A 14,871-nucleotide genomic window follows, 5' to 3' on the forward strand; every position below is an offset into this window, starting at 1 on the left:
AGAAGGTCGTAGTGATCCAAATAAATAGGCCTACCCTAACTTTCCTGTAAAAAAAATCCTAATTTTCCAGAACCTTCGTCGTACAGCCGCCGACAAACGTACACACACTAATCAAAGAATACTCTTGATCTATATACCATTTTACCATAAAATGATCTGACCATTATTCAATGATAAATGCCTACATTGACAGTACATCTCATAGACTCTCTTCTCCCAGACGTGCTTTTTTTCAGTTTGAGCATGCCCAGTCCGAGTTTCCAAATACCTTTTTTTTTAGCCGTAGTAAACATAAGCTACCGATGGTAACTGTTTCCTAATAATTCTGTTCTCTTGAATATAACTGCCTAGATGAGCGGCGCGAAAAGATTCGGCTACCATGTTTCAGTCAGTCTTTTATAACTATGAGTATGAATGAATCGTAAATAAAAGTTGTAAAATTAATTAAATTTATGATTAACGTTCTGATGTTGAGGGCGTGTCACCATCGTGCGCATCAGGAACAAAACGTGGGTGGCGTCTGTATATTACATGCAGTCATACTCTATGCAGTCTGAGTGCATTTTTTTGTGTCATGTGTTTCTATTTTGTTTGTCCTATAATCAAAGAAATTACGTTCTTTTCTATAATATAAAACTAAGGTCTCTAATGGTTAGTATTTTACAACTTTTTTTATGGTTTGGGTCCGATCTTTTTACCGATTTCATTCACCTTTTCCTCATAAGACATAACCAGGTTAAACCTACGGTAACGGGACGATTCGGCCCTGAGACGATTCGGCCCGGGACGATTCGGCCCTGGGACGATTCGGCCCGGGACTATTCGGCCCGGGACGATTCGGCCCTGAGACAATTCGGCACACTTACATTTATCGGCTTTGATATGCATTTTATAAGCATAAAATAAGCTTTTTCCCAAACTTTATTTTCAGAGAGACTATGGGGTAATACTACTAGGGATAAAGATGCAATAAAGCAAACATTTTGAAAACATTGTCGAAAATGATCAATTTTTAGTCACGCTAACGATGTAAACAAGTTACGCCCTCTGTTGGCCGCTTGGTGAATGCACGAAATATCAAGGTTTTCGAAGTAATAAATTGAATATAAAATTACGTTTTTTAGTAATTTATTATATATATTATATCAACATTGTCAATATCAATAAAATGCGGATTGTTAAACGCCTTTAAAAACTTGATAAATACCCAAAACAATGTGAATATGAATGTGGTCTAAAGTGAGACGTTTCGGCCCACAAAGTGGGATGTTTCGGCCCAAAAGTGGGCCGAATCGTCCCACCAAAAGCGGGCCGAATAGTCCCGGGCCGAATCGTCTCAGGGCCGAATCGTCCCTGAACCAAACCTACTATCTAGGGACCTATCTAGGCCTAGGCCGGCTACACTTACTAGGACAGGCCTAGCTAGAGAGCTAGCTAGGCCCTAAAACTAACTGGCTAGGATCGGCCTATATTACTATTCTACTGCCAGTGTAGTACAGGACAGTCGCCGCCGGCTAGGCCTAGTCACGTCGGTACTGGCTGTAGCCTATACTAAACTAAGGCCTATTATACTTATTAGGCCTGTAAATGTATTGCCATCCTACCGGTATTGCTAGTGTATACTATATACAAATTGATTAACTGTTTTGTACATCATCGACATCGTCATTATTAGTATTAGTATTTATTATTAGCAACTCTCCCTTTCAAGTCACCTCTTTAAGTATAAGGCCTAGGCCTACTAGTACTAGTTAACATTTTTATATATTTACACTACAGGGATGATTACTTACAGTACTAAGTTGTTGGCAAATTCATACTGTATTTTTGATACTGTGGGTCATCACAATTAGAAGATGAATGAATTAACAGAAGAGGAGTATGAACTTGAACTACTTGGCCTCAACCAAATTGACTACGAGGTCACCAGTGAAGATGAACGTCATGAAATAGAGGAAGCTCTGTATCAATCTATGCATTATGCAAAATCTATAACTGTTCATGAAAACAAAGTAATACCAACAGCAGCACATAAAATTAAAGATAAATGTAAACCTCAACAAATAGATACAGAAAAGGAGGTTATTGCAACCACCAAGGATAAGCATAACATATTGAATGAGGATAATGAACACTCAAAGTATTATTTAAACCAAACATCCAAAACAACATTAATCATTGGTAAACATTCTATCGAAAGTACTGTTACTGAGTCGGATATCAATATTGTTGGTTTAAAATCCATCAATAAAGGCCCTACTCAAAACACAGATTCTACAAAATTAAAAGAAAATTCAATGAATAAGACTATTATAAAGTCAACTAACAGATTTTTTCAGGACAGCGAATCCGAAGATGATTGTTGTCTTATTGAATCTGCAAGTGAAGATGAAAATCTTCAGGTCCATGTTGCCTCAAACTCAACAACTATGGATGCAACAACAACACAAGTGAAAACTCCAGTCAACAAGGTGAAGAGATACTTTGCAGAACCATCAAAGCCTATGACAGGAATATGTTTCAATTGTAAAGAAACTGGGCATTATATGAGTGATTGTCCTCAAGAAAAGGTATGACAATGGGTGATCATAGTTGGCTCCATGTTATGATATTAATTATTTTTTATACATTTTTGATGTAAAAAACTGTCAAAATACTGATTAGGTTGATTCCAAAACTGAAGACCACCCTCTGTGACGTGATTTTTTTTTTTTGCGACGAATCTGATGATTGGCACGTTTTACAGTGAGAAGTTTGACAAAAATTTAACTGATTTTAACTTGTTTCTGGAAATAAAAATATATAAATCTTGATCGCACTGGACTTCTTAATTTGGTCTGAAAATTAACCGAGTCGCTGGCTAAAGTGACCAACAAAAGTCCAATCTGAACACTGGCTACAATTCCCACACAGGGTTAAATTAACCAACTAAATTATTCATTATTTATAAAGTGCCTTTCCAGAAGATAAATGCGCTATACAGAGAGATTATGGGTATTGCTAAACTGCGCAAACCTAAAAAAAACCTGTGCAAACCTCCTCGAAATGGCTTATTATTGGTTCTATCATGACCAGGACTGTCATAGCAGATAATTTATGGAAAAATATGAAATTGCTGTAGTGTAAGTTGGGTGAAAAACATCATTTTTTGGGTAAAATGTCAGATTTTACAGTGTAAATCACGCAAACCTAAAAAAAAACCTGCGCAAACCTCCTCCAAATCACTTATTATTGATTCTATCATGACTGGGACTATCATAGCAAGTAATTTATGGAGAAAAAAAAATGAAATTGCTGTAAGTTGGCTTATTTTTGGGCGAAAAACATTATTTTTATGGTAAAATGTCAGATTTTACAGTGTAAATCGCGCAAACCTAAAAAAAACCTGCGCAAACCTCCTCCAAATCACTTATTATTGTTTCTATCATGACTTGGACTATCATAGCAAGTAATTTATGAAAAAAAAAATTATGAAATTGCTGTAAGTTGTCTTTTTTTTGGGCTTGGGCAAAACATCATTTTTTTGGGTAAAATGTCAGATTTTACAGTGTAAATCGTGCAAACCTAAAAAAAACCTGCGCAAACCTCCAAATCACTTATTATTGGTTCTATCATGACTAGGACTCAATTTACACTGTAAAATCTGACATTTTACCAAAAAAATGATGTTTTTCTTCCAAAAAAAAGCCAACTTACAGCAATTTCATTTTTTTTTTTTCATAAATTACTTGCTATGATAGTACTAGTCATGATAGAACCAATAATAAGTGATTTGGTGGAGGTTTGCGCAGGGTTTTTTTAGGTTTGCGCGATTTACACTGTAAAATCTGACATTTTACCCAAAAAATGATGTTTTTCGCCCAAAAAAAAGCCAACTTACAGCAATTTCATAATTTTGTTTTCATAAATTACTTGCTATGATAGTCCAAGTCATGATAGAACCAATAATAAGTGATTTGGAGGAGGTTTGCGCAGGTTTTTTTTAGGTTTGCGCGATTTACACTGTAAAATCTGACATTTTACCCAAAAAATGATGTTTTTCGCCCAACTTACAGCAATTTCATAAATTACCTGCTATGATAGTCCTGGTCATGATAGAACCAATAATAAGCCATTTGGAGGAGGTTTGCGCATGGTTTGCGCAGTTTGTGCAGTTTAGCAATACCCAGAGATTATCGCACAAAAAATAAATAGAAATGCTACTTGAACATATTTGAAAGACTTTTCGGACCATGGACAGAGAATGAATTGTAGTAATAACACACCTACTTTTATTCAAGTTATCCATCATTAATCATTGACGAATGCTAGGCCATTAAAAAAGGCAATGCTTCAACTGTAGATGCGAAGTAGAACAGTTATATATGGCGCGCACAGCACATTGATTTCCAAACACAATCAGTCAATAAAAATTTCTCAAAATGTTTACAGAAAGCTCCATTGAATATTGTGCTCCGCCAACAGAACAAACAGAATTTCTATGTTTTTTCTTTAAAAAAATGACAATAAATGATACTTGACTTGAACATGTATTAGAACACATTAATTATCACCATTAGATATCACTTTTTCATGAGGTAGGGCTAATTCCAAATAGCATGTGATGTAAAAATTGCAAGAATATAATCCGGATATTATAATACTGTATGTGAGCATAGTATGAGCTACAGTAGCCAGCTAGGTATGTAATAATCTGTAGACTGTAGAGAATCTTGATCAAGTTGATTTCGCTGATGGAGTTAACGAGTATAGAATGTATTTTAGCTTAGTAGGATGATTTAAGTTCTTAACTGGCAATTGTTCATCTATGTTGATTTATGTTTTTCTTTCATTGTCATTTCGTCTGTCCCATAAATCTTTTCTATTTACCTGTAAACCAGATAATTAGTCATGATTTTAGTTTTTGTGCCAATTAATCACATGTTTTGTTCTCTACGCTGATAGATAATCATCTGCAGCACTTCCTAATTAAAGTAATCAGTAAGCCTACAGCTTATTTCAAGGGTTATTTTCTACAATCTCTTCTTAGAGGCCCTTGGGTAACAGTCGCCCACTCTCAATTTTGTTATTGCTATTTAACCACGATTTGGTACAGTTTTAGCTTAAACTAAAAAGTACCATGTTTCAAACTTTTGCAATTTCTCATTTGTGTCCAAATTTAACTTCTCATAACCAAATATAGTTATTGTCATTTTCATATACTAATTACTGTAATTTACAGTCAAAATCAAATCATCTAAATACATGACACTCTTTCAAAACCAGACTGTATATTACATTATATCATATGTACATATACAGCATTATTACCAGAAAAAACCTGCGATTCCAATGAAGTCCTGCTTTACGCAATTTTTTTTAAAGCATGATCTCTAAAGATTGTTCTTTCTTTGCAGAAACCTGTAACTTGTATTTTATGTGGTCTACAGGGTCACTACTACAAGAAATGTCCAAATCAGCTGTGTTATAACTGTGACTCACCCGGTCATGAGAACAAATCGTGTAGTAAGAAACGTGTACACTGGAGCACTGTCTGCAAACGTTGTTATATGCCAGGCCATGAGATGGTTGTAAGCACTGTATAATATAATGCACTTGCCAATTATATGACCTACTATACGACCCCTGAGAGAGGTTTTTTTGTCATTTAAAAATAATCATTGAGGCACGGATCTGTCAAAAAAACCCAAATGGTATGTCACATCAATGAACAATGGTGTGTCAATGTCCGTCACTTTACCACCATTCATATCATGAACAACGTGGACACATCGCGTCAAAATAGATTCGTCATGGTCACCTAAAGATTAGACACTTTTGTTACACAGGGGTGTGTCATGCAATTGACAAGTGCATATAATTCAGCTTGCGTAACATGATATATTGCGTACACACACAACCTACAAAGTCGGGTTAACTGTACGAGTCTTCAAGATTTTTAATTTATAGCTGACTGATTTTAGTTTTATCAATTGTGTATTGAATCTATTTTAAAAATTGATGTATGTATACTGTATATTTAAATCTCTAATTGCCCTTTTAATAGAGAAAATAAATATTGTTTATGGTTTTGTACTATTAATTGGAAACATATGTACTTCACATTTGATAATTGTTCTCTTTAGGCTTGTGCTGATCGCTGGAGGCAATTTCATTTAACAACAGTAAGTTTTTTTTTTATATTTGTTTTCCCCTTCAGTTGATAAAGTAAGGTTTGTAATTCAACATGCTTTGTAAAAGTAATTGTTTGGTATATCCCTCATAAATGTCTGCCTTTTGTCTGTACCAAACAGCACAGTCATAGTTAAATTGTTGAATATTAATTATTATTTAGAAAATTAGTGAATTTGTAATGAAAAAAAACATAAACTACTGTTCTGTTTAGTTAAGGACTTTATATTGTAATGATGTATGATTTTGAGTTTTCATTATTAGAGTAGATTGTTTTAGTGGTTTTGACTGTTTTGTATTGGACATTTCTGATTTTATTTTGGCTTTTATATTAATTTTATGATATTTTATACATTTATTTTTATATATTATTCTTTGAGGTAAATATTGTATTATAAATCAGTTTCTGCTGAAAGACCCCACTCATCCGTTACGTTACTGTTACAATTTTAAAAGATCTGGCATTAAACTACCACCACCACCAAAAGCCAATCTATGTAGAACTAGGAAGTCCATTGTTGTAAATCGCATTCATTATGTATAATTCAAATATTCAATGATAACTCTATACTGTAATTTTTAATGTTTTTAACAGTATTTTAACATTGGCCTATTAACCATATTTTATCATTGGCCTATTAACCATATTTTATCATTGGCCTATTAACCATATTTTATCATTGGCCTACCTGTTTTGTGATTTGATTTGATTTTTATGCCAAGCAAAATGAATTTCCATTTAAGTGGACCAATACAATTTCTTGAAAATATAAATTCTTTTATTTACAGAAAGCAAAACCAAAGTTATTGTATGGTGCTGAGGAAAGTTTGCATCATAAATATTGTTACAACTGTGGTAAAGAAGGCCACTTGGGTTATGTATGTTTTATATTTATCCACTTGTTTAATTTTTTTTTAAAGGCACTTTTATCTACTGGAAAACTACTGTATGGTTTTGAAACAGTGACACTCTTGTAGAGAGATATCTAGAGTAATTAGCATAAAGTAAAGGAAAAGTTATTTTAACAAACGAAAATTACAAGAAAATTTCACTAAATTATGTACAAAGTATAAAAGTAACAAATGTAATTTAAGGATTTAATAACAAAGGACTAAGCATTTCCATTGTTGCTTTCCCTTCTCATTTTCCATGTCCATCTGGTGAAGCAATTTGTAAAAAGATGCAAGTATGGGTGAACCAAGAAAATACATTAATTTTTGGTCTATTGTTCCATCAATAAATTGTTTCCAAACATCAACGCAAGGCACTATCTACTTTTTTAGGCATAGTTTTGTAGGCCTAGCTGGTAATTTAGCTAGAGGCCTAGACTGATGTCTCGTTGCTGAATTAATTGCCTCTCCTGTTTTGGCGGAATCCCAAATTGGGGAAGATTTGGTATTATTGCTGAAAAGTTACAGTTCTTGTGTTTGTTTTCCCTTCACGATCTATCGAAAGTGTGTGCATCACATAAGCAATATGAAAATGCATTCTGGTATTTGTAGCGGACCACTTAAATTAATTCAACGGATTTTTCACATTTTTGACCGCTTAAAGACGAACAAAATTATCGCAATAGGTCTATATAGTGTTTATTTTTATATACAATGTAGTTTGTGACCTTAAATTAGTTTGAAAAACGTAGGTAAAGTGACATTAAATGAAAGTACATTTAAGACACAAGCATATAAGTTTGATGAAATGTTGTGTTTTGATATCGTCACTTAATCATGAATCTTCTCTTATGTCTTTATAAATTAGTTATATTTTACATTGATTTGCAACATCTATTTCAACCCACCTCTTTTTTCAACACAGTAACAGAAATTTGAATTACTTTCAGGAATGTGAGGATGATAGAATAGACCGTTATGTCAAGGTGTACTATCCATTTGTTTGTAACTACAGCCACAGACGATTTTCATACATGAACTTCACAGAAGAGGACAGTGAGTCTAGTAAGCCAGCTTTAGTTTAAGCCGTTCACATTATTTAATTTAAAATTATTACAGGTATATAATCTAGCGTACATGACTGACTGACTGTTTTTTTTTTTCAGAAGTGTCCTCAACCCCACAAATTGAATCCCTCTCGCCAGAAGGTGTTGATGTCGACAGAAAAAAGAAGACGAAAACAAAATTACTTAAAACTGTTAAAGAAACAGATGTACCTCTTCAAAAATCTGCAAAGAAAAAAAAGATAGATGACAAAATTCTGAAGATCATTGATGAAAAGGAAAATGATTTAGTGACAACGACCAATTTACACATTACATCTTTGCATGCTGGGAAGAAAAGAAAAATAGAATGTGAAAATGAGGAAGAATTTCATAAGAAAGACAATAAAAAGAAGAAAACAGAAATTGGTTTACAAGTAACCATTTCAAAATCGAAAAAGAAAAGAAATGTTCAATGTCAAGATAATGAGAAAATAAACGAAACAACGAATATCGAAACAAAACATGATAAAAAGAAGAAAAAGAAACGCAAAAAATTGAAGAACTCTGAGGCACAGAACATTTCTAAAGATCTAGAAAATAAAGAAAGTAGTAGTAGTATAAAAGGAAATTGTAAAACACAAATAGTTGCTGACAATGCAGAAAGAAAAAGCATTAAGAGTAGTGAAACCAAACAGAAGACAGAATTTAAAAATGATGATTCGAATATGATTGATGCCTCTGACAATAAAAATGCTATGAATACAAATTTGGCATCTTGTGAAGATGAAGATGTCATCATTATTAAAACGGTACAAAAAAGAAATAAAATCCTAAATGAAGATGATGTGATTGTTCTAAGTAGTGACCCAGAAGTGACTAAAGATGAAGTAATTGTCATCAGTAGTGAGGATGACACAAGACAGGAAACTGTTCAGTCTAGTAAAAAGAAAAAAAATCGGAATGTTATTTTATTATCTGATCATGAAAACGGCACTGGCAACAGATGTAAAGAAAATGACACTACAAGAACTCCTTTTGCTTTAGTTTGGGGGCTTCCTGAAACAGTTAAAAATACTGTTAAACCCCTCACAAATAAAATGAAACGTATGTTTGGAAGAAATATGAAAAAAAATGGCATTATGTTACAGGAGGGAAAAAGGAAGAAGAAAAGAAAAAATAGGTCAAAATCAGCTTACGATGGCAATCAATTTATATGTAATGAACCTGGGTCAGCTCCAGCAGCGCCTAGAAGAAGGCGAAAGAGGAAAATTGCATCAACATTCAGAAAGTTTGGTATGTTTTGTATGTGTTTTTGTCATTTTAGTTTGCTGTTAGGAAGATGATGTTGAAATGATACTGATACCAACCACAGGTATTAAATAATTCTCGTCCTGACAAACTGTTCTGTAATTAAAAATTCATCAACGCCAGAATAAATTGAGAGCTTTCGATTTGCAGTGACCTTATTTTATGTTAAGTTTTTATGTTGTCGCCCGACCCAATTTTGTTTACTCTAGGTCCATGTGCATTTGTACAGTCGTTCGCAAAAATCAAGTGACAAAATGATGTTGAAATGCATAATTCACAAATCCCTAATATTTCAACACAAGCAATCTCTTTTTTTCCTTATCCACAGTATCATTTGAATCTATAACTTATGTGATTTCATTTTTTATTCTATGTAGGAAAGAGGCTTGGTGCAAAGTCTGAAACAGCTAGTGTGTCTTATAAAATGGAATGAATATGACATGCAGTAAACTGAACACCTGGAAAAATAGATAACCCTCCCCCAAACCCAGAATTTCCTTTATGTTTCCAGATTATTTCTATTTCAAATTTATTTTATAATCCTAGGTTTCCAACCAATTGTACCTGTATTGAATGAATACATGCAATATAAAATTACCTAGTGAAAAAAAACAATACTATTATTTATAACAAACAAAAACATTAAATGTTAGATAACAAGCTTAGTTTAGTTCGTAATTTATAGTCAATGATGAGTTGAACAGCGTTGCTTGATTGTTTTGTTTACTATAAATTGATTTATTAATAATACTTAAATGTTTGACTACACTAATATTAATTTGATGACTTACTATTATTGTATTATTATATTGATTTAAAAATAATCATACTTAATGTTTGACATACGTTTTTTCCTGATGTCTGTACAACATTTAGTAATAAATTGAAACATTTATAGCATAAATTTAGACAACCAAACAATCCTTATCTATACTGATTATTATAGATAGTTTACCAACAAGCAACAGTTAGATGATTCATCAGGTCCAAGTGAGAACCAAGCTTAATGCACATTATTGCTATTATTTCAGTTTACATCAATAAAAACCAATTAAATAACACAACAATGGTACAGAAAGGTGTACTACATTCCGTGTGTGCTTATTAGCCCAATACTTGTTTTATTAATCATGTTATCTATTGTTAAGAAATGAAATAAAACATGTCAAAAGTACTGCTTCAGAATAATAGAAGGTAAAATGATAAATAATTTACAAATGATGATTTTTTTTTTATTGTAAAACAACTTTGGTAATAAAATAATTAATGATGCATTATGTCTAAAATGAAGTACCTGTTTGGCTCCTTTATAATTTTATTTTGGTAAAAATAAGTTTCATTTATCAATATGCAATGGAAAATGGAAGGTAGCAACTTTAGTTTGAAAGCTTGATGGACTCTGGGTTCGGCTAGTTTAGACCAATTGACGAACTTTAGAAACTATTTTGCAAAATATTACTCAATCATACACTGAAAAAAAATTGTTTTTCTTCAAATTTTTGTTGAATATGCCATTTTCATGTTCCATAATATCTTCAAAAAATTGGATAGAAAAAAAATTATTTACCTGAAAAAAAAAGTCAATGGGTTTTTGGTTGAATTTAACAGTTTATTTTGTCTTTTAAAAGTTTTTTCTTTTTCTGCAGAAGTGATTAACTTATTAAAACTACAAAATGGCATATTCAAAATCTGATTTCATTAATCTTCAGTTTTTATGTTTCGGGGAACAATATATCTTTGTAAACTCTGTGAATCAAATAAAGTTTCCTACTGGGGATTTTTTCGAACTTATTTTCCGAAGTTTGTGAACTGTATTTTTTGTGACCAGTGTAGACTAGGCAACTTCTCCAAACAATAGCAAATAAAACTAAGTTTGATAGTAGACGTAGGCCTACTCTGGGCCGGATTGAGTTTGGCAAGAAAAGTTTACTAGCGTGTATTTCCGAGGACTATACCACTCTTTTTAAGGACGATAACGTAAATGTCATATTATTATTGGTGATATGTAGGATAACATCACGTTTGCTTTGCTTCTTCTCTAGTCTAGCATTTTTTCGGTTACCATTTCAAGGGACAAATCGGAAATTACTTTATAATACAATATGTATGAAATTAAATAATACTAAACTTAAACAGTATTATTTTAATTTAAACTATATATTCTACCAGGGAAGAGTGAAATTACAGTGTAATTTCACTCTTCCCTCATTCTCCGAAATCTTTATGAAATGTTTATGTAGCTCATAATTGGCTCTACTCCATCCTCAAGCGTTAATCAAACTTAAATTGGTTCAAAATTTAAAAAAAAACACCACAACGTTTAAGGAATATGTACATTGACAACTTATGCGACAACTTATCGCATTCTAAAGCTATCCGTCTACTACTCGATCTATCTCCCACTACACATCTCTTTCCTCATCACTTTTCCAGTGCTAAGACTCTCCCCTTCCATGAACGATACCTCTTTCAGCTTGCATGTCTATCTTTCAAAGCTCTACATCACTCTGCTCCACTTACTATCTGTCAGCTTTTAACTAAAGTAACTTCCAACGGCCGTATGGACACTAGGCAAATTACTAAAGGAGATCTTCTTATCCCTCGTCCTTACCTTGAAATCTTTAAACTTTCTTTTAGTTTCAATGCTCCTTCTTTCTTTAATTCTCTACCTTTAAACATTCGTAACTCTTACAATTTCCCCTCCTTTAAATCTCTTTTGAAAAAACACCTGTTTCTCTCTTTCTGATTTTTTTTTCTTTTTATCCTTCTTTCATTGTTGGCATACTGTATATTTATATATATATATATAATGTTCTTTGCCTGATTTGTTTATATATATATATATATATTTTATATCTTTGTTAATTTTGTGTTTTTATAGTTTATTTTGTATTTACTGTTTGTATTGTTTGAGGGTCCCTAATGATCAACTGATGCTGGTTGGACCACCCTCATAAAATATTGTTGAAATATTGGCCTTCAAGCCCTCATAAATCATAAATTAATTAAAATTAGAATACAAAACTTGGAAACTAATGTGAACTCGGTGAATCTTTGTAGTTTTGCTAGTGTATACTTCTTCACCCGTTTTCTGTAGTTAACCGAATTTTGTAAAATGTTCTACATTATCAAACTTTGAAAACATTTCTTATTTGAATTTTTTTTCGCGTTTGCCAACAGAAGTTTGCCAATTTAGACTGAGCAACTTCTTCAAACAGTGGCAAACAAACGTTTGGTAAGTTATGGAGAAATACCTAAAATAAGGCCTAAAATATAATATTCCTCCATTCATCTTCTTTCATACGCAGATGATGTATTAATTTAAAGATCAATGTTAATATCACAATTTTCCTGAATTTGGATATTTAAAGTTAGTCATAATAATAATAGTATTAGAAACGATGATTTTTAAACGAGCAAAAATAACAGCACTTCGATTTCAAACTAATTATAATCTACACTACAATTTCTGTAGATCATAACTGCGGCACAATTTGCTTACTTATTTGCTTTATAAGAATTCAATCAGGGAATGTTCTGATATTGAATTTGAATAACTGCCCCCAACGTTTACTAAAGTTGTCTAAAATACTATTTACCACTTTATCGAATATTGATTGATCACTTTATTTCAGAATAAAAATTCCATATAGGCCTATACAACAACAAAAAAGGAAATCACACTAAAATAAGATTTTCTCTCATTTAGTGAAGAGGTAACAAGATAGCTCGTAGTACACCTAACAAGATCATTTTGACTATTCAAAACTCTTATCTAAAACCACAGACGCACTTGCGGACATGCTCGTAAAAAGAGGGAATTCTCCTCGTGACAAACATGTTACTAGCATTACAGTGCTTAGGTAAGCCTAGCAACATTATCATTGAGTTGCTATAGCACACCTCCAGAGATTTAATAGTTTAAATCGATTATTATGTTTACACATTTCAATGTGTTATAAAAGTATATGTAAATGTCACAATGAGTACAGAGTATAACCATGGTACCTCCATGGTATAATCATGTAGCACATTCAACTCTCTTTATTCGTCCGAAATTCTAGTGGAAAATTATCTGATGTTCGTTAAATCCGAAAAAAAGTGTATTGCCTAATATCTGTATTGCAATCTACCACCCATAAATTATAACAACGATTCACAGCGCATTTATTATACACCGTACATCCGGTATTGCTCAACGCGCTTCCGATTATTGTAACATTGTTATATAATTTAATAGCTGAGACAACAATGCGGACATTAACAATCGATATACATACTGCCCTCTATAAATGTACAATATAGTGCAGCCTCTAGAAACTCTCATGGGGCCTATTTCTTGTATATTATTTTTACATACATTTTTTAATGATAAAGTTGCTTCTTATTATATTTTTAATAATAATAGTAATTTTCTAATAAATATTTAAGTAATACAAATTATTAAAATAAAGTGCTGATATTTTTAACTTGAAAAAAGATGATGATTCCATATTTTATCCCATAAAAATAATTAAATTCTCCTCATACTTTTATTATAATACAATTTTTAAATTTTTTTAGATTTTTCTTAAGATTAGACAAAATATTAACATTTATGTATTTTGAAAACGCCTATATAATAGTATATTCAATAGTATTATAGATTGATAGTATTATATTATAAGCAATTTGTATGGATAATTATGCTTCTAATATTATATTATTAATCAAAAGAAAGAAAAGCGTTAACAACTTTAATTTACAGCCTTAGTCATCCGTAATTCTACTGAAGATGTAGTTATTATTTTTAATATTAAATAATCGCGGTCGCTAACGATTAATAAATATGCACCAAAAAATGTCTAAATACATCACAGCCACACACATAATTGACCATAGAATTATGTGGAAAACCTCTTTAGTATTACGAACACACAGGAAATTCACAGGATTAACCAATGTCGAGCTATTGTATAAAAAGTCTATATGTATATTGAGAATATCCACAGCGATATGAAAAGGTTTATTTTTTACGGGTGATTGACACAATAACGAAGCATGATTCATTCAACTAAAGAAGTTGTTTACAATATTCAACACAAACCCGCCGGCGGCGTCCAGAGAACGATGCATGACGGGACCATTACGAGCCAGTTGGGCTGAAGATGGAAGATGTCGCGAAAACGGCACTGCAGTGCTCGTTAAAGATTCGTCAAGGAAGAAAGGTAATCTATTGGAAATTACTTTTAAATCGTTGTAGAGGAACATGAGTTAACTGTGCTCCTAACTGGGTGATTTTTTTTTCTTTTGCAGTGGAAGAATCGTAGGTGTGTTTTGTCGAAACGGAGCCCTATCGCCGGTAAGTACTTGCCGTTTTCAATCTTTTAGTACGGGCTTCGTGTACTGATTAAAGACCAGTCAACCGTTACGTGTTGTTTTTTTAGCCTGGCTTTTCATACCCTTTGCCTACTAA

At 32.4% G+C, this 14,871-nt stretch overlaps 2 protein-coding genes across 3 annotated transcripts in view; both read left to right on the plus strand.

Moving 5' to 3' along the window:
* The first annotated feature begins 510 nt into the window (after positions 1-510).
* LOC144844669 (uncharacterized) lies at positions 511-11,207 on the plus strand. Of its 2 annotated transcripts, none has more exons than XM_078701689.1 (8): positions 511-651; positions 1,780-2,570; positions 5,397-5,570; positions 6,126-6,164; positions 6,961-7,050; positions 8,013-8,127; positions 8,229-9,401; positions 9,794-11,207. In XM_078701689.1, exons 2-8 carry the CDS (start codon positions 1,857-1,859, stop codon positions 9,847-9,849), a joined length of 2,361 nt encoding a protein of 786 aa, XP_078557815.1. In that variant the 5' UTR covers positions 511-651; positions 1,780-1,856; the 3' UTR covers positions 9,850-11,207. The 2 variants fall into 2 exon arrangements, with proteins under 2 accessions (XP_078557815.1, XP_078557816.1); XM_078701690.1 differs by having other exon boundaries at positions 8,232-9,401.
* A 3,237-nt stretch (positions 11,208-14,444) lies between these two features.
* The window catches only part of LOC144845311 (uncharacterized), a 35,772-nt gene continuing 35,345 nt past the window's right edge, over positions 14,445-14,871 (plus strand). The window contains exons 1-2 of the mRNA XM_078702546.1: positions 14,445-14,623; positions 14,712-14,757. Of these exons, the coding sequence (XP_078558672.1) occupies positions 14,564-14,623; positions 14,712-14,757 (106 nt within the window). The 5' untranslated portion in view covers positions 14,445-14,563. The remainder of the gene's footprint in view (positions 14,624-14,711; positions 14,758-14,871) is intronic.

Source organism: Antedon bifida, chromosome 6 (genome assembly GCF_963402885.1).
Source record: "Antedon bifida chromosome 6, ecAntBifi1.1, whole genome shotgun sequence".
Taxonomy (NCBI): Eukaryota; Metazoa; Echinodermata; class Crinoidea; order Comatulida; family Antedonidae; genus Antedon; species Antedon bifida.